Source organism: Meles meles, chromosome 2, assembly GCF_922984935.1.
Source record: "Meles meles chromosome 2, mMelMel3.1 paternal haplotype, whole genome shotgun sequence".
In the NCBI taxonomy this organism is placed as follows: Eukaryota; Metazoa; Chordata; class Mammalia; order Carnivora; family Mustelidae; genus Meles; species Meles meles.
The window spans coordinates 28,081,921-28,107,215 of record NC_060067.1 but is presented as its reverse complement, the minus strand read 5'-3'; the positions used below and the strand labels follow the sequence as shown (position 1 = coordinate 28,107,215).

Genomic DNA, 25,295 nt, shown 5'->3' with positions numbered 1-25,295 from the left:
TGCCAGAGCTTTTCTCTTGGTGTTATTGTACAGGCTTACTAATGATCAACTTGGTGGGCAAAAGAGAAAGGTCGTATGAGCACAAACAGCTCTGTCCAGAACCACATATGGTATTTAATAAATTAAGCATCTGGTATATTTTGCTAAATGCAAACTCCGGATTCAGAGGGGCAAACTAGTATAGGTTTTAGGAAAACTCGGTTGCAAGAGGACAAGCCTACTTTGTATTTGCCTTCTGCCTTCTGCAGGTGTATTCACCTTACTTATTAATCAACTTAACTATGTAAACACAGGAAATCTCAACTCTTCAGAGGTTTGGTTTGGGCAATTAATTAGTCACCCCGATTTGTTCTCAACTTCATTCTCCCCCTCTTAGGGGGGGATGTTTACGGTATGTTTACGGTATGAGGATAGTATTTGACAAGTTTCTGCATGTTGCACACACACGATAATCATTCATCCTTAAAATACAACACAAACCAGCAGCTACAATGCTTTTTATTTTAACAAAAAGGATATAAGGAGGGTGAGAAAATAGGGGACGGTAGGATAGGATGTCAAGTGTGGGGCGTCTCTGGACACCATCCCTCTCTTCCTGCCCCACACCCGAAGTTATTAAATAATTTAAAGGACACCATTTACAGTACCAGAACACCATTAAAATAACTGTGTGTGTGTGTGTGTGTGTTTATCAGGGTCAAAAAATACAGTGATCATGAATGTGCCGTGACCAGTTCTGGATTTTACAGGTGACAGAACTCGAGTCGTCAGTCCAACGGCCTGCACAGTGCCTTCAATTAATGCACTTGAGCATAATTACATTTCTGGCAGGGTCCACACCCCCAAGAAAAGGCAAAGCTATAAGCATTTCATTTCTACATTCTAAACTCTGGAATCCCAGAGCCCAGTTTAAAAGAAAGTCACAGTGGATAAGAGATGCCTATAAAAATACAAGGTGTTCCTTTCAAATCAGAGGAATTGTGGGACTACATTCATTTCTTTTACAAAATGCTATTTAGAAAAGGACAGAATCCAGTTCGTGTTATGCTACAGACTTCGACAGGAGTAAGTATATTGCATGTTTTGGTAGTCAGTCTTCCGGCTTCCTTTCATTTACCCCCATAGCCCCAGGTTCCTTTTGGGTGAAACACGTGAGTCCTGAACACGAACAGAGAAAAATGGGTTTGCATCTCTCTTCTTGAATTCTCTGCAGACGCCGGGGCCCGCAGGTCCTGTATGCTACCATCAGTGACCGCAATCTTTTCTTTAGCTTTGTACACCTGTTCTTGTCTAACACTGCATTGCACCAATGTACAACACTGGTTTTAATCTTTACAGTTTCTATAATAATTATGGAGTAAAATAAGTTAACTTTTCTAATGAGAATAGCTGACGGGCAGCATACATCTTTATTTTACATTTTTAAAGTCTCTGCAGGCATCTACTTTGGTTAGTTATCAACAATCGTAACGTAAGCACTGATCAGAGAACTGAGCAGCATTCCAATAACATTAACAGATATATTATTTCTTTTCAAAATACCGGGAAAGCCCAGCTTTAAAATATTATTAAAATGTTCTAACATTCACACACTATGAAGAGTTAGATCTAATAAAATAAAATTTCTTCAAAAATAATCTTGCAGTGCTCTTTGAGGCATGCTGACACGGTATCACCAAACATCCATACCTTGAAAATAGGACTGTCACATACGCACACATCCCAGCTCACGCACACACAACCCCTTATACAGACTAAAAAACAAAACACCCACGCCCTCACCCCATGTGTTGAAAAAAAATCAATGGTTTTTGCAAATAAGTCTGTATCTATCCGACTGATGGTTCTTCATGTAGATGATCGAGCGTCAAGTCCAGAGGACGCTCCTGGCTGCTGGGACTCACGCGGCCGCGCAGGTCTTCAGCTAAAATGAACGAGCCTGGATTTTAGCCTCATGTCACCTGCTTTCCAATGTCTCAGTATTAGAGGCCATTATTGCAAACAGTCTGGGAATTCTCTCCTTTCTCCAGAAAATAATGTATTTGTATGCATCACTTTTAGCCCTTTTCTTTTCACACAGGTTAAGTAATTAAAAAAAAAAATGCCTTCTTCATACGTTGCTCGTGGGAGGTATTGGCAGCCGTTAAGGTTTCTTTTCTTCAGATCTCTGATTCCGTCCGACCTTCTTTATCTTGGTAAGAGTTGGACATTAGTTACACTCGCCTTGTGGATGCTGCCAGGAAGAGTCACCTGGGAACGGCAAGGGTTCATAAAAGGTGCCCGTTCGTATTCTTCGTCAGCTTCCGCTTTGTTTCTGCCCTAAATGCCTGAAGGTTCTCAGAATCCAGTGCTCACCAAATTTCCCATCGGATTGGCCTGTGCTAAAAGCTGGTATGACTGCACCACGCGTAGAGACTCTCGTATTTCTAGATTAAGTTCCATCAGTTTGTAGTTGGCTTCGGACATGTCCAGGTCAGAGCCAATCACCGCAAAGCTTCCCGTCTGGCCCAGCGTCTGATGATGGAAATAGATGTGTAACAGCGTCTGCACGGGGTCGTCTTCACAGCTGCCGAAAATGTCATTGGGCCAGAGAGCTCTGAAATGCACAATATAGTATATTCTTAAAGATTTTGACAGAGACACAGCGGGAGAGGGAACACCAGCAGGAAGAGAGGGAGAAGCAGGCTCCCCGCTGAGCAGGGAGCCTAGGGCAGGGCTCGATCCCAGGACCCTGGCATCATGACCTGAGCTGAAGGCAGACACTTAATGACTGAGCCACCCAGGCACCCCTGAAATACATAACAATTTTAAGTCCTGAGACTCAAGCAGTTTTAAAGTCAGCGACATTAAATTAATACCTGTAACAAAATTTCCTTGTGAATCAGAGGATCTGTTTTAATATCTGAGCAAATGTATCCCCCCAAGTAGCAGAGTGAACAAAGTCTAAAATTGGTGTCATTTCAGTGAAAACTGTAGAAAATACCAAAGTCTCTCTTTCGTAAAGACGTGATACTGAAACAACAAATCAAAAGCCCAAACCCAGTCAGTGTAAAATCCCCTTCCGTCTAGGTGGGGAGGTATGAAATCCATTTCACCTGAAAGCTTTCACTTGTGCCACAGCTGATACAAATTCCTTATTTTTCAAGGTTTCGATTAAAGAATGAATGGCAGTTTCTATAGTAGTCTGCGCAGCTTTGGAAATGTCGATTTCTTCATTTTCTGAAGCAGACTCTGCTTCTTTGAGGATATTTTCCAGTTGGGCAAGTTCCTCAGACATGTTGATGACCTGAAACAAATAAATATACCTTAAAAGGATCTATCTGTATATTAAAGAACCCAAGGAGCATCTAATTGGCTGTAAAGTTGTGTCTGATGATAGGAGTAGCTTCTCTTTAAGATTGGCGAACCTTAAGGTTAGTAGTTAAAGGCAGTTAATATTCCCAGTTCTCCATTCAGTAGACTTCCAAACCATCATCTTTTTTTTTTTTTTTTTAAAGATTTTATTTATTTATTTGACAGAGAGAGAGAGATCACAAGTAGGCAGAGAGGCAGGCAGATAGAGAGGAGGAAGCAGGCTCCCTGCGGAGCAGAGAGCCCGATGCGGGGCTCGATCCCAGGACCCTGAGATCATGACCTGAGCCGAAGGCAGCGGCTTAATCCACTGAGCCACCCAGGCGCCCCGCCAAACCATCATCTTTAAATACTCTTGATAAGGAACAAATGATGGGGGGCCTGGCTGGCTCAGTTGGTGGAGCATATGACTCGATCTTGGGGTTGTGAGTTCGAGCCCACATTGGGCAAGAGGTTATTTAAGGAAAGAAAAGAAAAAAGCAGGTTATAATAGATGTTATGATGTAATAAAACTGGTTGTAACCAATGTTTATATTGGTTTTAATATGTGATATTACATCTTGGATGGTAAAAATCATTCACTGTTATGGGGGGAGTCATGAATTTTTTTGACAGCGAAGGAAAGTCTTTATATTTTAAAAGATTATTTACCCAGTGCATTTTATATAAACCAAGTATGTATTTTTTAAATTGATATAACCAATTAATGAAAGTGAAGGCATTTCCTGTTTCAGTACCAGCTTTGACAAGGGGGTCAAAAAGACTAAAGTCACTGTCTTTGAACCTATTCACTACATGGATTTCCAGCATTCAAAGTGTTTTTGACAGGTTGAAGGTGCGTCACTAAAACTACAAAAATATATGGACAAGACGTTAGGGGAGCTTCATAATTTAACTGTGTCTTTATTCAGCTGATGTGCTTTCCTTGACTTTTGGTTACAGATGCTCTGTTGGTGCTGCTGTAACCTTGAAGGTCTTGAACCTTTCAAGACCGCTGGCTATCTGCCGTTTTATTTACTGACAGGTCCCGAAATAGCACATCGTTTCTAAAATGACAGTTCTGAAAAAAAGGACTCACTGTTAAGTGACTTTTGACGTAAGCTCTCCTACAAGGAATATGCGTGTTATAATTTAATATTCTAGGATCAGTAATTCCTGCTAGAACTGAATATTTACCTCTGGCTCATTTTTTATTGTATTTACTTGGCTGATCAGTTTGCAGTAGGCTTGGAACAGAAGCAGCAACTGAAAATGCAGTTTGTATAACCTTCGGCAGAGCTCCAGTTCCTAGAAGTAAGTAAATAACACTGCGTTAAATTCAGGTGCCACTGTCCGTGACGTTTGAGTAGACAGTACATTTCCAGTAAAAATTTATAAGTAATTATGTTAAAAATTATCTTGACATTTATTTCTCTGCAGTAAGCAAGTTAATATAGTATGAAACTGAGGAAAGATGCTTTGAAGACTGGGATTAAAATAAAAATTTAAAGATTGTTGGTTACATAATTCATTTAGTGAGAAGCACATTTTCACATCAGAATTTTTCGACAGGCAACATCAAATGCTTTAAAAAGGATTCACTTTAACTTGAAATTCGTAATTAAAAGGACAAATGCATATACTTTTGCCCACTGAGATGTATATCTCACAGCATTTATCAACAAATGTGTGACAAAGCAAAGTCACACTGGCTTATCTCCTACCTAAAAATGAATTCGTTTTTCTAAAAAAAAAAAACAAACCCAAAACCTTGTAATCTCATGGAAATGAGACCATGAAATTAACATCGGCACTTTTGATTTTTAAAATTAAGTTTAAAATGTTAGTTTATAGATGTACAAAAAAGGTGGCTGCTAGTTGTGTGTATCAGCGAATCTCCTCTTTAGAGGACCAACATTTCATGGATTAGGACTATGCGGAACTGAAGCATACGCTTAAAGCAGTCCATGACAAAACATTGCTAGGTCACAAATGGCAAATGAAAATCAGTTTGTCTGACATGAATAAGTCTATAAATTAAGACAGGTCACTTACTGCTAGAATTTCCATTTGCTAAGCAAGAAGGTGATCGGTTCACAAAAAATACAAAGGAAGAAAAAGACCAAGAATTAGTGTAAGAAATCATTTTAACTAGGGTCACAGATGTCCCAGGCAAACTGAAGAACATTTAATTGCATCCAAAAGAAAAAGTTGCTATTTCCAGAATAAAACTTTTTATATACTTACTGTAACAATCCAGGATACTTTAAACTCTTTGCCAAATAACTAAATTACCTTTAGGCTATAATTTATTTCTTGTGTGAAAGCTACACAGGACGAAAGTAAACTAACGTGATCTAGGGAAACTTGGCTAGTGTAAGTCATCTAAGAGAAAAAGCAAATGTCATAAAATTTCCATCAGTAAAGTGGAAAATTTCTGATTGGACAATGAGACATGAATTACTGTTTTTAGAAACGAACTTGCTTATGATCTTATAAATACCCACAAGAAGATGATCTCTGGTGTGGGTCCAGGCTTCCTACCCTTACTAATTAGGTCCCATGTTGCCATAATTGGTGGAGTCAGAACACAGAATGTCAAACACAGAGGTGTGTTTTAAAACGCATTCCAGGGGCACCTGGGTGGCTCAGTGGGTTGAAGCCTCTGTCTTTGGCTCAGGTCATGATCTCGGGGTCCTGGGATTGAGCCCTGCATTGGGCTCTCCGCTCAGCAGGGAGCCCGCTTCCTTCTCTCTCTGCCTGCCTCTCTGCCTACTTGTGATCTCTGTCTGTCAAATAAAAAAAATCTTAAATAAAATAAAACGCATTCCAGGTGCAATTTAGTGAACTTCAGAGGTTCAGCCCAACTACGTTTGAGTCAAAAGAGATGTACGTAGTATATGTGCTGCCGAAGCGAGCACGAGATGTACGTAGTAAAATACAGAGCAAAACATCTAGTTTAAGGACTATTTAAAAATATTCTATTAAAATATCTATAGCACTTGGACCTAGTTTCTGGTTCATTCTAGAGAAGAATGATTTCTAATTCAAATGGCAATTGTTACGATGTAAATATTGCTTCTAAAAGTTCCTTTGAATTCTGCTTTTCTAAACAGTGTCCTCTGAAGGACTGTTTATATAACATTCCTATCCATTTAGAAGGGATTTTCTAAGCAAAGGTGACCTTCGGCTCCATTCTGCTTCCTTATGCATTACGTGGATAGTTATTCCGTGAATTATTAGTTGAGCATAATCCAATGTCAAACATATTAGCATATCTAAATTTGAGGTTCTGCTTTATACAGTATTATATGGAAACTAACAACCACTTCAGTTTCAAATACTTTTTCTCACTTCTATTAGCTGAAATAATGGAACCGGCTCTAAATGCATACACTCATAGCATCTACTTTGGGATGTAATGGAAAAGAAATCATGATGGGGCGCCCGGGTAGCTCAGTCAGTTAAGCATCTGACTCTTGTTCTCAGCTCAGGCCATGATCTTGGGGTCATGAGACCAAGCCCCACGTTGGGCTCCGGAGGGAGTCTGCCTGAGAGCTTGAGGCTCTCTCCCTCTGCCCCTCCACTGCTTGATCTCTCTCTCTCAAATCAATCTCTGGTCACAATTATAGGAGAAAACACAAATGTAGTTAATTGTGTAGCTCTGAATTACCAGAAGTTACTCTAAATATGCCAACTTTCCAGATTTGAAATTCTTGATATTCAGTATACTGAAGCTGGCAGATATATATTTTTTCATTTATAAGTATTTATTATGCAAAAGAATTTTCATACACAGAGACAGATACTAGTAATGTGTAACAGGTGTCCCCAATCTCAAGGAGCTGAATGTAAAAGGAGAGAGAAGATATAAATCAAATTCTAAAATATACAGGTTTCAGTTTTCACTTAGTTGAAAACCTTGAGCTATATTAACTGACTTAGACTCTTGGAGATGGAACTCATTTTCTTCAAGGCAGAGAAATGTAAGAAATCACTTCGTCTAATCACCTAACTTATGTAGGAAAAAAGGAGTTTATGTTACATACTCAAGCCATGCAGTTAAACAGTGGTGAAGATAAAACCAAAGGCTCCAGTTCTAGTTTAGAGTTAATTCCTCATTCTTCCATGTTTCTTTCTTTACACGGGTCACCTGGCCATTACCGTGTAACACAGCGCAGGATTAGGAGTCAGCCTGCCTAGATTAAATCTTAATTCTCTTTTCTTACTGATTTTAGATACATTGATCTGAGCCTCAGCTTCCTCATCTGCAAAATGGGGATGATAATAATAGCATCTATGAGACACAGTTGTGAGGACAGATCTACCGAATGTGAAATGCATCCTGTTATTTTCTCAACATTTCCGTTTTTTTAAAAAAACTTCATGTTATAATAGTACAATAACTTTCACAGTGACAAGAAATGCTTAACAGTATAACCAATGTTGGAAAAGCCTGGAATTCTGATGTCAGTGCAGACGTTGTTAACTTTAACTGATGACTGCGTTTCCCCCATAGGATGCTATATTCCTATTAGAGTAATTTGTAGGGCCTAATTTATCCTCATTTAATAATGTGTTATATGTATGTACTTGAAGAAAATACATTACTCTTACTTTCATGCTATACAAAAGTTATAATTTATCCAATGTCAGAATTTCACCTTTAGAAAGGCCACCATGAATGTATATAACATTCCTCGCAGGTTTGCTTTCCCGACCAGACAATTTATCTGCAGAATACTAATGCAGAACAAACATTTTTTGAAGAGGCAGATGCAGCAAGTACGGTCTAACCTGGACTGCCCAGATACCCATCAAGCTTATCTGCTGAGTGTTATTAAGCTGCAGTCCCAAGCTGGTTGTTCATTTTTATTAAAGTGCATTTTTCATTACTAAGCCAATATCTCATTGAACCCAACTTGGACCAAGATGGTTCTGATAACAAAAATGAAAAGTGTTATAAGTTTTAATTCTAGCATTATCAAGCAGGGACCTTTGCGCGTGCACATGCACACACACACACACACACACACACGCGCGCGCACGCACACACATCATTCTACCTGATCTAGAAATACAGCAAAACTAAGCGGAGAAGACTTACCTGTGCTTCTGTGTTTATCCTGTATAGGTCTTCTTTGGCACCAAATGTCCTCTTACAGTTGTCTAACCACTAAAGAAATAAGTAACCGTAAATTTTAACATAGTGATTGTATAGCGCACCATGAAACTGGTAATCAAACAGCCTGTGTGTATAAAATCACTTTACAAGTGAACCTGAAGTTCTGGGACTGGTTATAGACAGATCCTTCAGTCTCCACTTGAGCCTAATTATACGCAGCGGCCCAGAGCAGGACAGTGCTGTAAAGTACAAGGAGACGAACACACTCGGGCTTCGCGCACAGAAATGCAATAAAGCGTCTTCTCTTCCAGGGACGCCTGGCGCCGCTTTTCAGCAAACAGCAGCCCTCATTTTGCAGATTTTATTGGAAATCTTCGCAACCTATACCTGACCTGTGTCTAACGTAAGATGGGGCAACAAAGACGTGCTTCCCTCCGGAGGCACAATTTAATAAAAGCAACTTCAAATTAAGCAGGTCGGTTTGCTTATCAGAAGTGTAATTCTCAGAAGACTGGTGTCCATTTTAATTAGTGAAACAGAAACCAAAATCCATTTTAAATCTTGTTTTTACTTCCTTTCCCTTTTCTTCCTTTTGGACAGTAATGAATGACAAACATGTTATCTCTGAAGCATATTGGATACAGAAGCCACATGTGTTTTTTTTCCCCCCTTATCCACGGGCTATTCCTAAAGTTGGGTATTTATTTAAGGTATCCTTTCCTTGGTCAAATAAAAATAACATAACAGTATTGTAGTTTACTGGGGAAAAGTGTGGGGCTCGTGGAATGTTCGAGCTGAAGTAAACGCTGAGAGCCTCCAAGTGAAGCCCTGGGTTTTGACAGTTCGATATTCTTAATGTCTGGTTTTTTTACTTCCTGGTTCTTTACGTGTGTGCTAGATTAAGCATAAAACTAATATATATAAGAAATTAAGACTTGGAGAGAAACTACTCGCTACGTTACGGATACACTCTGAAATGTCTCAGTACTACGAGGCATTTAAAACGCTCAACTGTAGCTGACCGTTCTACACGCGGAGAATGAAAATTAGACCTCTCAGTTATTTCCAAACAGTTCTTTGACCTTCTGTTGCTTTTATTCTCGTCCCTCAGACCGCACAGGCCCTTAGGCTTTGGCTTGACAGCATCTCTGAGGAAACATGCTAAGCTTTCCTAGTGAGATACAGCTGCCGGCAGCCACTGTCAGAAGCGATCCAGCAGATTTCTTAATGTCGAGAACACTCGGCTGAAAGCTACTGTAGAATGTGTCAGTATTTATTCATATATAATGTTAAAATGTGTACACATCTAATCATCCTCACTAACCAAGGCCAATTTGTCCAAGTATATTAATAAACTAGAAAAAACAGTAATTGAATATTTAATGTCCCATTCCTACAAAATATGATTTTTTTCTACTCTATGCCTCTACAAAATGCCAGCGATCTGGCATTTTGGGAGCTTTATTTAATTTTTTTTTCCCACTATATCAAGAGACACGTCCCGAGGCTACAGTCCCATGGCTGCACACCGGCCTGGACAGTACAGGCCCATGTGATTCCAGCCAGTGTGCGCGAGCCACAGTAGTCTGCGTACACAATATCTTCAGTTCACATCCCGTCAGTCTCCCTGCCATTACTGTTTCTTTACTCAAGGCTCAAGTGAAGGTTAAGACAACCGGAGAGGTTCGGCTGCCGGGCGTGATGGAGTAGCTTGTATAAGGCCAGTCCTCCGAGGACAACTACAGAAGCAGAATACCATCCACCAGGATTGAGGGAGTTAGACCAAAGCCCTGAAAGGGAGCCTGGTGGAGATCCCGGTGTTTACCAGGGGATCTGCTTTGCTTATTCCTCAGGCAGAGAGGCTGAACAGATAGCGTGGGTGTGTGGCCCACGGTCTCACTGAGCTGGGAAAACAGGATCATCAAAGGTAGGGAAGTCTTGAGGGCCAGTATGCTGGAGGAAAGGGGACTGCAGAGAAGGGGCCCAACTGTGTGCAGCTTCCCTCAGGACACTGCTGCTCTAACGTCTAACATGTGCAGGTGGAAAGGCTAGAAAACCAAGCAGCAGCATCTGGGAGGCTAAAAATGGAAGCAGAGATTTCTGGTCTCCTTGTGTTGAAAAGAAAAACCGGTCATTAGCGGCTAGGATGGCGGGGGTCCTGATGCACACCCCAGGCTTTCACTCATGACCCTCAGGAGACTCAAGGAATAATGGAAGAACGTCTTAATTATAATACTGTAATAGTAAAAACTATTAGAGGGCAAAAAACCTGAGCAACAAGAAATACTTGGTTCCAAGACAAGAAAGGAGGAAAAAAGGTAACAAAGAACAGATGGGGGAGGGGGCGCCTGGGTGACTGGTCAGAAAAAGGCAAGGGTATCTCAGACTTAAGAGATGGCAGACCAGCCTCCATCTATTGATGGAAGGAACAGCAAAGCCAAATTCTAAAAGGGTGTGGACACAGAGAGGCATGACTGATCAAGGTCACTAATAGTAGCAATCTATCACAGCTTCTATGGTAGGCAGATATTTCTGAAGACACAAAAGGCACTAACCATAATGGAAAAGAGACGGATAACTAGGACTTCATTAAAACTGAACACTTGTGCTCATCAAAGGATGCTATTAATAGTGAAAATGCTAGCCACAGGGAAGGGAAAAAACTTATAGTACACACATCCAGTAAAAGGCTGTGTTTAGAATAAACTCCTAGAAATCAATAAGAAAGCCATAAATAACCTATTTCTAAAAATGGACAAGATACTTGAAGGCACAGTTCAAAAAAATGCCTAAATGAAAACAACTATTTGAGTAGGTGCTCAATAGGTGCTCAGGGGAAATGCACAATAATACCTTAAAATACCGCACGCCCACTGGCATGACTCAAATTTTAAAAGCTGGAAATACCAAGTGGTGGCGAAGACACGAAGCAACTGTAGCTCTTGTCCACACTTCTGCAGGGATTATAAACTGATGGAGCATCTTTTAGGAAAGCACATGGCGGAATCTAATGAAGGGGAACATATGTTCTACCCAGCAATTCTCTGTAGACACTCAACAGCTTTGCAATCCTAAGTACACAAAAGACAAGCACAAGCATGTACATGGCAGGGTGGTTCAGTCCCTCAAAGTCAAGGGCAGCCGGGAAGCAGTGATCCTCCTCCGACCTATCGCTGGAAGGTCAATGGTCACCTGACGCTACGTCACAGAGCCTTCATCATTCACCTCTCCATCTCACCCTGCAGGCACTGCATCATCTCCCGTCATCGCGGGAAGGGTGAGTCCCATACGAGAATGTATTTTGAGGGAAAGAGACCACCTTCATACAGCCTCTCTTACAGTCCATTACTATTGTGTTAATCTTTTACTGAGCCTACTTTGTAAACTTTATCATGTACAGGAAAAAAACCCAGTATAAATAGGGTTCTGGGACTTTCTATGGTTACAGGCATCCACTGAGGCTCTTGGAATGTACCCTCCACGGGGAAGGGGGACTGCTGTATAGTAAGATGACCAGATCTTGCCAGATAGTTTCCCAACGTTGGAACCTCTTCCGTCTTTACCCATCTATCCTCACTCTGTCAGTCCAAATGTAAGATTCCCTCCTCCCTTGTAAGGGGAGAAAGCCTTAATATTAGTATGTTCTCATACCATATTCTTTCCCTGAAAGAATCTCACAATCTAAAATTACCATCTGTCCAGGCCTGAGGTCTGATCTCTATTCCATGAAGTTTTCCTAATGGCCCAAAGTGACCTTGCTTCGGAAATCACAGTGTACAGCATCGCGTCTGTTAGACCTGCACAGTGCTGTGAAGTCTCTTTCATTTTCAGTACTTTCATTTATACACTGACCCTTCACTTCTGTTACTAATTATTCATATATAGTGCTTGTGCTGTATAGTCTCACCTAGTATATTAAGGGAACAAGAGCCCGGTTTTATACTTTTCATAGGCCTTTATATGATAGATATATCATATGATAAAGATAGGCCTTTATATAATAGATACATATTTTTAATTAAAATTTCTTTTAAAAACTAGTTTCAGGTGTAGAATTCAGTGATTCATCACTTAGGACTCCCAGTGCTCATCACAACGAGTGCCCTCCTTAATCCCCATCACCCACTTACCCCATCCACTGCTCACCCCCCGCCCCCCGCCCCCAGCAACCCTCAGTTGGTTCTCTATAATTAAGAGTCTATGTCTTGGTTTGCCCCCTTTTTCTTTTCCCCTATGCTCATTTGTTTTGTTTCTTAAATTCCACTTATGGGTGAGATCCTGTGATAACTGTCTTTCTCTGACTGACTGATCTCTGCCAGCATAATACCTTCTGGGTCCACCCATGTCATTGCAAATGGTAGGATTTCATTCCTTTATTATGGCTGAGTAATATTCCAAAAAAAATATGGAACACCCGACGAATCTGCATGTCATCCTTGTGCAAGGACTAAGCTAATCTTGGGACTGTTCCAATTTTAGTATATGAGCTGTCGAAGTGAGCACTCCACAGCACAGATCCTTAATACTAATTAATGAAAGATCCATTCTAGGAAAAAAAAAAAATGTCTCCTACATATAGTTTATGTGAAAGGAGAAAACAAACACTTTTCAGTTTTCTTGCCCCTGCTAACTGAAAAACCTTTACTCTCTGGGAACAGAACTAGTGTTGTTTTGCAGTGCCTGATGGGAGCGAAGAAACACTTCTTTGCAAGTGCGGTCTATAATCTGCTACAGGTCTCTTTCTCCCATTGCTTGCCCGCATACACGTCGCAGGAAAAAGATCCCAGCTTTGTCACAGGTGACATGTTTTCTGGATCACAACAGCACAGTGCCTTCTCAGAGAACTAATGCTTTTATATCCCCACTTGCCCTGTGGATAGTTTTCCAGGGTGTTCTTAAGCTCTTAGAGGGCTGATTTCTAAAAGCCAATGATGGGGATTCACTGGACAGAGAGTTCAGAGGGAGTCCCCACGTTTCTCAGTAAAACCCTGAGTTAAGTGCTAAGAGGTCCCCTTTTCTAGCTTGGCTATTCAGCCTCCAAGTTAACATTTCTATTGTCAAAAGCAAGCTACTTTTTTCACATGGTAAAGCGAGACTGACCTGCTCAGCTGCTTCTCTCTTAGCATTGTACGTATCCAGGTGTTCCTGCAACTCCAAAACACTGAACTTGAGTGTTTCCAGCAAACCACATGACATCAGCTGTCAAATCAGAAACATTGAGCCGGGTTATCATTTCTTCTCTTTTTTAAAGATTTTATTTATTATTTGAGAGAGAGATAGCGAGGGAGAGAACACAAGCAGGGAGGAGAGGGAGAAGCAGACTCCCCGCTGAGCAGGGAGCCCGATGCGGGGCTCGATCCCAGGACCCTGGGATCATGACCTGGAGCCAAAGGCAGATAGGTGCCCAACTGACTGAGCCACCCAGGCGCCCCCAGGTTATCATTTCTGACCACAGTCATGAGACTGGTAACTTTTGAGTCATGGAATTTCTGTTATTTGGTTTTTTGGCCCAACTTAGTGCCAATGTCCCTTTACTGCATTCTGTCCCATACTGAGGGATGGCCCTTCACTGAACCGCAGTATGATGCAGTGGGATTTCAGGGAGGCCAGCAGGGACAAGCATGGCTTCAAATGCTTTCCAGAACTGCCTTAGGTGAGAAATGGCATGCCAGACTAGTATATATCTTAAAGGTAACACCCTTGAAGCTTCTTAAAACTTAATTCTCTAAATATCATTTTCCTTTTTTTTTTTTTTTTAAAAGAGAGAGGGAGAATCTTAAGGAGGCTCCATGTCCAGCGTGGAGCCCAATGTGGGGTTTGATCTCACCACCCTGAGAGATCATGACCTGAGCTGAAATCAAGAGTCAGATACTTAACCAACTGAGCCATCCAGGCGCCCCTCTCTAAATATCTTAATACATAATCTATGAGTATGTTTGCAAACAAAAGGAGGACTGAGCTCTGGGCTCTTCATGGGGGTAGGTCCAGCCCTTTCCTACCCACTTTTACTCAAGAACTGGAAAAGAAGTAGCCATGTCTAGAGTAGGACTCTCCAGCTTCCCCATCTGGGACTCTGTGAAGGGTGAGGACAGGGAGGGCTCAGAATCAGAAACAGTCACAAGTCATTGCATGTAATACACTGGAATTACATTTTGCTAGATATTTTTAGTCAAACTGAAAATATAAACATTTACACTTCAAAATTCTCAATTGTCTTAAAAAAAAAAAAAAAAGACCATTTACTGATTGGTGCCATTCACATTTAGTCTTTATAATAAGCCTTTATATAAAAACTTACTGTTTCAGCATCCACGAAGACAGTTGGGCATTCCGAACACATCATCATTACTTCCAGAGAACTTTTAAATTTGGCACCGATGCGTTGCAAGCTCTCACCAAGAAAGCTGACTGCCTCATTAGTTATATCTCCAAACTTTCTTTGAATTGTCTATGGAGAAAAGCATTAAAAATTTTTTTTAGTGTTTCCTAAGAAGGCCTTTTTTTCATCTTTAAGAAGCGTAATTTATAGTTAGGGCAAATTTCATTTTAAAATTATTATTGTAGTGATACATAGAATTCTAATAACTGGTCTGTAAATTCATGTGTTTAGGCTCTTCTTTAGGAAATGTTCATTTCACAAAACAATCAAAAATTTACAAAATCATTACTACTGAAAAAAGAAACCAATGATTCATGCCATTCATCTCCCCATTCCTGAGATTTTTTTCATTAGGAGAGAGAGAAGGAATACAGGCTGCACTTCACTGGAAATAAAGTCCTTACATGTCTGAAGAATTAGCTCTTTTAACGTTTTAGTTGAAAGAAACCTTTAGTAAATGCAGTTTACTGTGCTTGGCTATGGGAGCCATCTGATTTAATTAAAAGTCCTAAAGATGCACTGAAGGTACAATCCTCTCAAAACTCAAGAATACTCATTAACATAAAGTAAATCGTGCCTTACCCATAATGAGCGCTCAGTGACTCAGACTACATTTTCGCTGCTGTAATTATACGAATAGTTAATGTGTATCCACAGGTATCATTCTGCAAACCCCTTGAAGGCAGGGACCATGCTTCTTATTTTTTATGGCATCTTGGATGGTGCCCACCTTACTGCAGAAAATTTATCAGTTTTTATCACTTTCAAGTTTTATTTTAGTTGCCTGAGGGGAGCTATCTGTACTAGTTGTTGTATCAATAATCGGCAGTACTACCCTGTCACAATATAAATTTAAATAATATCACTATCTTTGGGGAAAATTTTTTTCTAAATATTTATTTTTTGGGGGGAGGGGAGAGGGAGAGGGAGAGGGAGATAGAAACCCAAGCAGACCCAGCTCTGAGCGTGGAGTCCAATGAGGGGCTCGTTCTGGTGACCCTGAGATCACAACCTGAGCCGAAATCAAGAGCTGGTCGCTCAATGTACTACACCACCCTGGAGCTCCAGGGGGGGACTTTTTTCTAAGAATAGTAGTGGGGGGGGGCGCCTGGGTGCCTCAGTGGGTTAAAGCCTCTGCCTTTGGCTCAGGTCATGATCCCAGGGTCCTGGGATCGAGCCCCGCATTGGGCTCTCTGCTCAGCAGGGAGCCTGCTTCTTCCTCTCTCTCTCTCTCTCTCTCTCTCTCTGCCTGCCTCTCACCTACCTGTGATCTCTGTCTGTCAAATGAATAAATAAAATCTTAAAAAAAAAACAACAAACAGCAGTGGGAAGATGAAAATTTGAGACACTAAGAAAAATAAAAATAGAACAGAATTTGAGTTAAAAAATGAAAGAAAATAGAATTTGAGGTACTGATTTTAGATTAAAAAAAAAAACAAAAAAACAAACCCATAACTTTATTGGGTAAATGTTAATATAAATTCAGAAAACTTTAAACCTTCCGGACCTGAAACAGCCTGGAGAACACGTGAAAAGTGAACACGGCACAGGACCCGTCGGTGTCAGACAGCATCTGGTTGACATGGCAGCGCCAGGCTTCTTCCTCGTCATCACACGCTACCGGTTGAAAAGCCGCGATTATGGCAGAAAGAAACGGTGATGGTAGACGGGATGTCTGGACTTCCGGGAAGCCGTCTTGCTCGTCTTCATCTTGACTGTGAATACAAATATCACAGTAATCATAATACTTTCTTAAAATAGTTTGAGTCATCCAACATAGATTGCTTTTATTCAAATCTATGCATTGATTTAGAAAGTACACAACAGGGGTGCCTGGGTGGCTCAGTGGGTTAAGCCTCTGCCCTTGGCTCAGGTCATGATCCCGGGGTCCTGAGATCGAGCCCCACATCGGGCTTTCTGCTAGGTAGGGAGCCTGCTTCCCCCTCTTTCTCTGCTTGCTGCTCTACCTACTTGTGATCTCTGTCTCTGTCAAATAAATAAATAAAATCTTAAAAAAAAAAAAAGAAGAAAGTACACAACTTAAACTTTGCAAGAAAGTACAAGGAAGCAGGTTTCCGTGTTCCTTCTCCTAAGCATCTTTGGAATTAGAAATTTACTTTCAAGCAACCACCTTAAAACAAGCCAAGCTCTATAATATACCAGTGCTCTGCAGTAATTTCCAGCAACTTCTGTGAATAACTCCGAGTAGAATGCTTTCATTTTTAATGATCAATCTTGAAGGCCTTTAATTGAACAGGTCCAAACTGATGATGACGACATGTAAAGCATTCTGGCTATTGACTTTGGGTCAGGGGCTAGCTTAGCTGCTTTATAAGGACTGTGTGAACTCAGAAGGTTGGGCTCTTATTACCTCAGTTGTTGTTTTTTTTTAAGATTTTATTTATGTATTTGACAGAGACCAGTGAGAGAGGGAACACAAGCAAGGGGAGTGGGTGAGGGAGAAGCAGGCTTCCTGACAAGCTTGGAGTCCGATGGGGGCTCGATCTCAGGACCCTGGGATCATGACCTGAGCCGAAGGCAGACACTTAACACCCAGGTGACCTCAGTTGTACCATGATGAAACAAAAAGTTCAGTGAAATTCAGTATTATGCCTAGGTTATTGGGTGGGAAATGACAGAGTCAGAATTTGAACCCAGGACTACGGGTCCAAACTCAACATTATACGCCTCAACACAAATGGGCAGCTCAGCTATTTCATGAGTATACATTATACGCCTTGTGGTGTGTAACTGATTGTGAATTCAAAGAAAAATTAGACCAGGCCATCCCTTTTGAGGAATTTATAATCCCAACAGTCAGATAATGCAGACAACAATGGAACAATGAAAAGAGATGAAGGTATGTTTGGGCTGGATATTCTATAACGAAATGTTTGACCCTGGGTCTTAAGGCTGGAGAGGTGTTTGAGTCAGAAACTCCATAAAGAAATGTTTTATCCAATGTCTTAAAATTGCGAGTTTCATACTACAAAGTAGCTCTATAAGGCTTTATAGAAATTATGGAGCAATTCATATAGAAGGGAGGGATCTGAGTAAAGACGGAGGAAAAGATCAAAATAAAGCAGACATCTGGAGTGAAAACTTTAAGCCATTACCTCAAAAAAGTTTATTTTTACAATGTCACTGTGGTGACTGATCTTAGCAAAACGTATTTCTTGTAAACCCGGGTGGCTATCCCTCTGTATTAGTAGGGGTACACTACTTGATTTCATCTTCGGGATTGGCCAAAGTCCATCATTTGGCTTCAACATTTTAGAAAGCCCAATAGTTGAATATCTACCTCCACATCATTTCTGGCATCCCTGCCTTTGTGTATGATGAATGAATGAGTGACGGCAGGTTACTGCCGTCCAAATGGGTAACATGAACAAGGTCTGTCACTATGGTGGTTAATATCTGAATGTACACTTTCCAACACAGGACAATATTCTAGGTATACTGAAGAGTGAAAACCTTCTTCTGTGCTGTGTGTGTTAAAACTCTATTATTACCGGAAGGGGTGCCTGGCCAGCTAAGTTGGAGGAGCACACAACTCTTGATCTCAGGGTTGTGAGTTCAAGCCCCACACTGGGTGTAGTGCTTGCTTTAACACACACGCACACACGCACGCACACACACACACACACACCTCTATTATCACTTGAAATACAAATGAATGGTTTTTATTGTAAGAGTGAAACCCTGAAATATTTGATGACTACTAAATATTAATATTTGTTTAAAAATAATTATCAAAGAGCTTGAAATTAATGAATGGGGAAGTAGATACACGGATAGTGCATTAAGCTAGACACCTTTATAAAGAACATGATTTTGAGCAACAAATATTTATAAAACTTAAGTAAAAGAAAAATAGATAATAATATCTATTTATTATGACTATTATTATAATTATGACGTTACTATTATGAGTAACGTCATAATTCCAGATCATTATAGAACAGTTCGGTTTACACATTTCGTAACAGCCAAGATTTCTTCTAAGAACTATATGCAATAATGATTATTCAGTTTTGTTAGACCATTAGTGAAGAAAATGCCCTTTTTGGGAATTCTTGGGTACTTTTGATAATAAATTTTGAATGTATGGAACATGAACATTTTAAAAGAAGTCATCTAACATCTGACATACCAAGAAATGATCACTTCTGCCCATTATAAAGGTCAAACTTTACAACCATAACCACCGATGAGGAAACTGTAAAATAATTTTTTGGATATATTTCAGATTTATTTTAGTATCACCAAGTTTATCCCATGATTTTGACAACCAGTTCTGGCCATGATGCAATACTGATCTTAACAACTGGTCATTTGGCATTTTGCCAAAAGAGGAATTTGGTGTAGAATGTTGCTGGCTATGCTTTCTTTTTCTTTAAGCAAATTAAAGGTCAGTCACAGCAAATAAACCCATCGCAGTCATTTTATCTTTTACAGCGAAGGTGGTATGATTACAGGCTAAAACACAGAAAACAAAAGTTAAGTGAACTGGAAGAGAGGACCATACTTGGGAGGGGCTCAGAGAGGACATACCCCCCCATTCTAGTGTTTGTGATACCACAGTCTCACCTAGACAGTCCAGAGAAATCAGCTTCTTCTTCTTCACATCGTTCATCCAGTTCCTTCAAAGCCAAGGTAACATCTTCCTCACAGATGGACTCAGGGTAGCTTTCAGGAGCGAGGGGCTCTGGCATGTCAGCATCTTCTAAGTCCAGAATCCCCCGACACACAAGAGAATCCTGCTGCTCTTGAATTATGTATGAACCTTCATCTTCAAATGTTGTGATCACCTGTTCCTCCTTTAATACTGAACTTGTATCCTGTAAAACAATCACATTTTTATCAAGTTTAAAAACATAAGAAAAAAATTTTAATTTATTTTCTTATTTCAAGGTTTGGTTTAAGTTCTAGTTAGTTAACATATATGGTAAAATGGGCTTTAGGTGTAGAATGTGGTGCTCTCACCACTTACATACAACACCCAGTGCTCATCATAACAATTGCCCGCCTTCACCCCCATCACCCACTTAGCCCATCCTCCCCCCACCTCCCTCCATCAAGCCTCAGTTTGTTCTCTGTAGTTGGGTCTCTTATGGTTTGCTTCCCTCTTCTCTCCCATCCCCTACATTCCTCTGTTTTGTTTCTTAAATTCCACATATGAGTGAAATCATTTATTTGTCTTTCTGACTTATTTCGCTTAGCAAAATACACTCTGGCTCCATCCATATCCTTGTAAATGGCAAGAGTTCATTCTTTTAAGAAATTTTTTTTTTTTTTTTTTAGATTTTTATTTCTTTATTTGACAGACAGAGATCACAAGTAGGCAGAGAGGCAGGCAGAGAGAGAGGAGGAAGCAGGCTCCCTGCTGAGCAGAGAGCCCGACGCGGGGCTCGATCCCAGGACCCTGAGATCATGACCTGAGCCGAAGGCAGAGGCTTTAACCCACTGAGCCACCCAGGCGTCCCGAGTTCATTCTTTTAGATGGCTGGCTGGCATTCCATTGTATATTGTATATAGATACCACATCTTCTTTATCCATTCATCACTCAATGGGCATTTGGGCTCTCTTCACAGTTTGGCTATTGTTGATAATGCTGCTATCAACATTGGGGTACATGTACCCTTGTGAATCTGTATTTTTTGGGTAAACATCCAGTAGTGCAACTGCGGGGCCATAGGGTAAGTTCTACTTTTTGAGGTACCGCCATACTGTTCTCCAGAGTGGCTGCACCAGCTTGCATTCCCATCAACAGGGCAAGAGGGTTCCCCTTTCTCCACATCCTCACCAACATCTCTTGTTTTCTGGGTTGTCAGTTCTAGCCATTCTGACAGGTGTGAGGTTATACTTCATCATGGTTTTGATTTGCATTTCCCTGATGATGAGTGATGTTGAACATCTTTTCATGTGTCTGTTAGCCATTTGAGTGTCTTCTTGGAAAAATGTCTGTTCATGTCTTCTGCCCATTTCTTAACTGGATTACTTATTTTTTGGGTGTTGAGTTGTAAGTTCTTTATAGATTTTGGATATTAACCCTTTATCAGATTGGTCATGTGCAAATGTCTTCTCCCATTCTGGGGTCAACACTAATTTTAATGTGCATGGATATTAGTTTAATCGGTTTGAAAATAAACACCGTGGTCTCAGTTTTAGGAGTAAAGATCAGCTCCTTTTCAAAGGTGCTTAGTCCTAATTTACTAATTAGTTGTGTAGTCTTTCTACACAACTAGTCTTCTTTTCTTCTTGGTTCAAAGTAGAATTTTCTCCCAAAATTTATTGGGAGAAATCATGTTTTCTCCCAAAACATGAAAAGTAAGGGAGACAGCCCCTGACCTTAGACCAGTCCATGCCACAGTTTATACATGTGTAAAATTCATCTATATCATAAAATGAATGAAGGATTTTGACCGGATTCTGGGCTGAGTGCTCTGGGATAAATCAGTAACTATCTCCAATCAGCTTACAACCTAATAATGGGGTTAGTCTAATATGCAAATAGTAATTATCTAGAGTACATTAAGTGTTAGGTAAATATTATGAACAATATACAGAGGACTACTGGTACTCAAAAAAGGGAGAGGTCACATCTGGTTGAGGCACAGAGACTAGTCTCTTTGGAGGAAATACCATGTGATGGGGTATGACAAAGATGGGTTAGTGATACTGTCATGGGCTGAATGTTTTTTTATCTCCTCAGAATGCCTACGTTGAAAATCTCCCCCCCACTGTGGTGTACCAGGAGATGGGACCTTTGGACAGTGATTAGGTTTTCAGGAATGCGATGAGTGCCCTTACAAGAAGAGGCCAGAGAGCCAGCTAGGGAGGACACAGCAAGAAGAGCTACCAGGAAGAGAGCCCCCCCCCCCCCCGCCCCAATGAATCCACTGGCATCTTGATCTTGGACTCCTTGGCCTCTAGAACCGTGAGAAGTAAATCTCCATTGTTGAGAAGCTACCCGATTTCTCATATTTTGTAAAAGCAGCCCAAGCAGACCAAGACAGCATTTCAGGGAAGAGGACTTAGAAGACAGGAATGGTACAGAAGTGTGGCAGGAAGACATGAACGATATTATGGGAACACTGGCCTGAGGTTAGTGAGGCAGGGAAAGGAGAAATTCTGACTCTGCACAGAATAGCACTTTTTAAGTAATATGGGACCATCATTCCTGAATCATTCCACAAACTTCAATCACTCTAAAAAATTCAATACACTGTTTGCATCTGAAATTTTTTTATAAAAGAAGATTTGGCCATTAAAGCGGTAAGCATTAGTTATCTGAAAAAAGAGTTTCTATGATAGTGCTAGAGATATTTCTACACCTAGAGATTTTATTAGCATGAATCTTTCCATCTATACCAATTTGAATATACCAGGTTGCAGTAACCCACCAAACTTCTCGGTTTAATGTCCTCGCTTTTCATTAGTTTATACTTGCATCTGGTTGACATCTGTTATTGAATAATAATTAGAACATAGATGTTTTATCTGTAATTATTAACATACACTACATGCTGAAATTTCCTGGGAACACCTAGATCTCAGGAAGAGAGTGCTTTTGGGCTCATGGAATGGATTCCACTGTTGTATGTGCCTTATGACAGTCAAATTTTCTTGAACTTTATCTTACTACACAGTGATGCGTATATGTGCAAACACCCCCCTGCCGATTACACTCAAAGATTCATTTCCTATAAGGAATAATTTCTGCCATCCATGAACTGGTATCTAAGCTATTATAAATACTAGAAGAAATTCGTCTGTGAAGGTTTCTCTAATAAATGCAAATGAAGAATGGACTTAATCCCTTAACAGCTCAAAGTGTAATGTGTACATGTTACAGAGAAGAAAGTAGCAAATGGCTCTAAAGCTTCTGTCATGACACGAAATGCTTTAGCCTGTTCTGTTTCATCTTCCCGAGAGCAACATAATTTAAGGGAGGAAAAACCCCTCTCAAACAGTTCTAGGAATGGATGTTCCCTTTAATCATAAAGTATTTCACCTATTAAAATTAATTCCTCTTCTTAAGAAATTGCTTTAAAAAACAGAATCATGGGGGCACCTGGGTGACTCAGCCTCTGCCTTCGGCTCAGGTCATGATCCCAGGGTCCTGGGATCGAGCCCTGCGTCGGGCTCTCTGCTCAGCGGGGAGCCTGCTCCCCCCCCCCCCCGCCTGATTCTCTACCTACTTGTGATGTCTGTCTGTCAAATAAATAAAATCTTAAAAAAAAACCAAACCAGAATTATGGTTTTGTTTCATTACCTTGGTGCTTTCACACTTTTTAAAAAAAGGGCAATTTGGGGCACCTGGGTGGCTCAGTGGGTTAAAGCCTCTGCCTTTCGCTCAGGTCATGATCCCAGGGTCCCGGGATCGAGCCCCGCATTGGGCTCTCTGCTTGGCGGGGAGCCTGCTTCCTCCTCTCTCTCTCTCTGCCTGCCTCTCTCCCTACTTGTGATCTCTATCTGTCAAATAAATAAATAAAATCTTTAAAAAAAGGGCAATTTGAGGTTGTCTGTCACTAATTGGCATGACAGGGGAAAACACATTAGGCTAAAATACCTAATGTTCTCCTGCGGACAGCCATTCTTTTGGTGATAATTTTAAAGTCAACAGAACTGTTAGTTACTAATGAAATACTATGTTTATGAATATCTCCTTCATCCTCATTCACCTGTGTCACAAAGCTTATGCAAAAATGAAACCCACGACTGGAAAAGGAAATAAACCTAGTAAAGTGAGGTGTTTTTCCTTTAGGAAAAAAAAAAAGTCACCAGGAACTTTATAGTGTCTTGGAAACAAGCCATCAAATACAGTCCTGTTGGATGAATGATTGTCCCATCTGAAATAAGTTTCCAATATATACGGAAATATATGTGAATTTCCAATTTGTTTCCAATAAATGAGTGATTTCTATCAGAAGTTTACTGTGATTATAGCTCTTTTAATAACCCAAATTAAAAGATTTCCCATTTGTCAAGTAAACAAAATGACAACACCCGACCATTAACCTTCCTGCTTTTGTTAAGAGGGTATTTCTAGTATGGGTCTGTTTTCCCTTTTTCTAATGAGGCCTTTTTACATGCTGTGATCCAAACCGGATACAGCTGACAGATTATGAACTAGGAATTAACACTCACACAACAAGCCTCTCAACAACTGAAGGGAATACAGTCTACTTAAAGTGCATCTCTAAACTGGTCGGTCCTCTCCTGGAAACATTCCTCGTTTCGTGATTCTTCCTTCGGGCCCCATTATCTCTTGCTAATACTGTTCTGCTTTATCTCCCCATCTCAGCCTCCTCCTGCCCACCTTCCACATCTCCGACAGAGAGACTTTGCTAGAACACAAACCAGACAGTGCTTTCCCCTGATGACAGGCGCCTGGTCTGCAAGCTCATGTGACGGGTACTAGAATCACCTTTCTTTTTCAACATACAAAAAGAGAGATTTTAAAAAGCAGAATCAGATCGTGTCCCTCTTCTGCCTAAAACCCTCTGACGGTTACCTGCTATGTGGCTCTCAGACGGGCCCCTCTCTGACTTCTCCTCCATCCAGCCCTCCTGCTCCCCAGGCTCCAGCTTCAGGGCCAGCCTGTTCTTCGGCTACACCAGGGCCTTTGTACCTGCTGCCTCCCCAGTCTGGGACACTGCCCCCCCACATCTTCTTGTCACTTAGGTTTCACTTCAAATGCCACTCTACCTTTCTTCCTCACCAATTCCATGTTACTGTTAGATTTTCTCAGTGTGACTAAGAGGAAGATCACTTTCTGATATGTTATTTATATTTTATTTGTCTTATCTGTTTATCATTTCTTTTACTACAATTAAGCTCCAGAAAACCAGGACCCTTTTTCCACATAGTGCCATATGCCCCGTGCCCAGAACAGCAACCAGCAGGCAGTAAGGGCTCAGGAAACATTGGTTAAATCACTTGCATGGCCCGTACTCTCATCTAGGGTTCTGGTACGGTGCTTGTCACCGAACAGGTATCTCTTGAAACAGTGAAACTTCATGACTCGTGATCACCCTGAGGTCAAGTCTAAGTCTTCAGTATGGCACGTACAGCCCTTCTCATTTTAGACTCTATCCATCTCTCCTTTTCCTCCTCCTCCACCCAATTCATTCTCTAGAAATACTCAATTTCCTGCTGTTACCCAAATATACCACGTTACTTCACGTTGCCTTGTCTTTCCACATGTTGTCCCTTTGCCTGCAATGTCCCAGATGCCACAAAACCTGTCTGTCACCACCATTACCCCAGTGTACAGCTGAGCAGCCTCTCCTGAGTTTTCACAAAGCCCGGGACATGGCTGTTACTAAGTTTCTCATACGGAAATGTAATGCCTTTCCCCCCCAACCTTCTCTGTCTTCCTTAATAGACAATGCACTTCCTCAGAGTAGGGGGCACCAAGCCTTATTCACCTAACTCAATGCCTGGCGTGCAGG

The 25,295-nt window shown here is 40.8% G+C and overlaps 1 protein-coding gene and 1 non-coding gene across 14 annotated transcripts in view; both read right to left on the bottom strand.

Moving 5' to 3' along the window:
• Positions 1-481: 481 nt before the first annotated feature.
• FRYL (FRY like transcription coactivator) overlaps positions 482-25,295 on the bottom strand; it is a 259,514-nt gene continuing 234,700 nt past the window's right edge. For 9 of the 13 annotated variants that reach the window (XM_045986638.1, XM_045986649.1, XM_045986574.1 and 6 more), the window contains 9 exons: positions 19,425-19,675; positions 16,342-16,549; positions 14,754-14,903; positions 13,556-13,654; positions 8,438-8,506; positions 5,386-5,403; positions 4,528-4,638; positions 3,096-3,286; positions 482-2,596 (listed from right to left, as the gene is read on the bottom strand). In XM_045986638.1, the coding sequence (XP_045842594.1) occupies positions 2,338-2,596; positions 3,096-3,286; positions 4,528-4,638; positions 5,386-5,403; positions 8,438-8,506; positions 13,556-13,654; positions 14,754-14,903; positions 16,342-16,549; positions 19,425-19,675 (1,356 nt within the window). In that variant the 3' untranslated portion in view covers positions 482-2,337. Of the gene's footprint in view, positions 2,597-3,095; positions 3,287-4,527; positions 4,639-5,385; positions 5,404-8,437; positions 8,507-13,555; positions 13,655-14,753; positions 14,904-16,341; positions 16,550-19,424; positions 19,676-25,295 lie in introns of those variants that run through there. The other 4 variants (XM_045986599.1, XM_045986606.1, XM_045986630.1 and 1 more) reach the window with 2 other exon arrangements.
• LOC123937798 lies at positions 12,855-12,958 on the bottom strand. Its single transcript, XR_006817587.1, has one exon. It is a non-coding gene; the product is annotated as a U6 spliceosomal RNA (small nuclear RNA).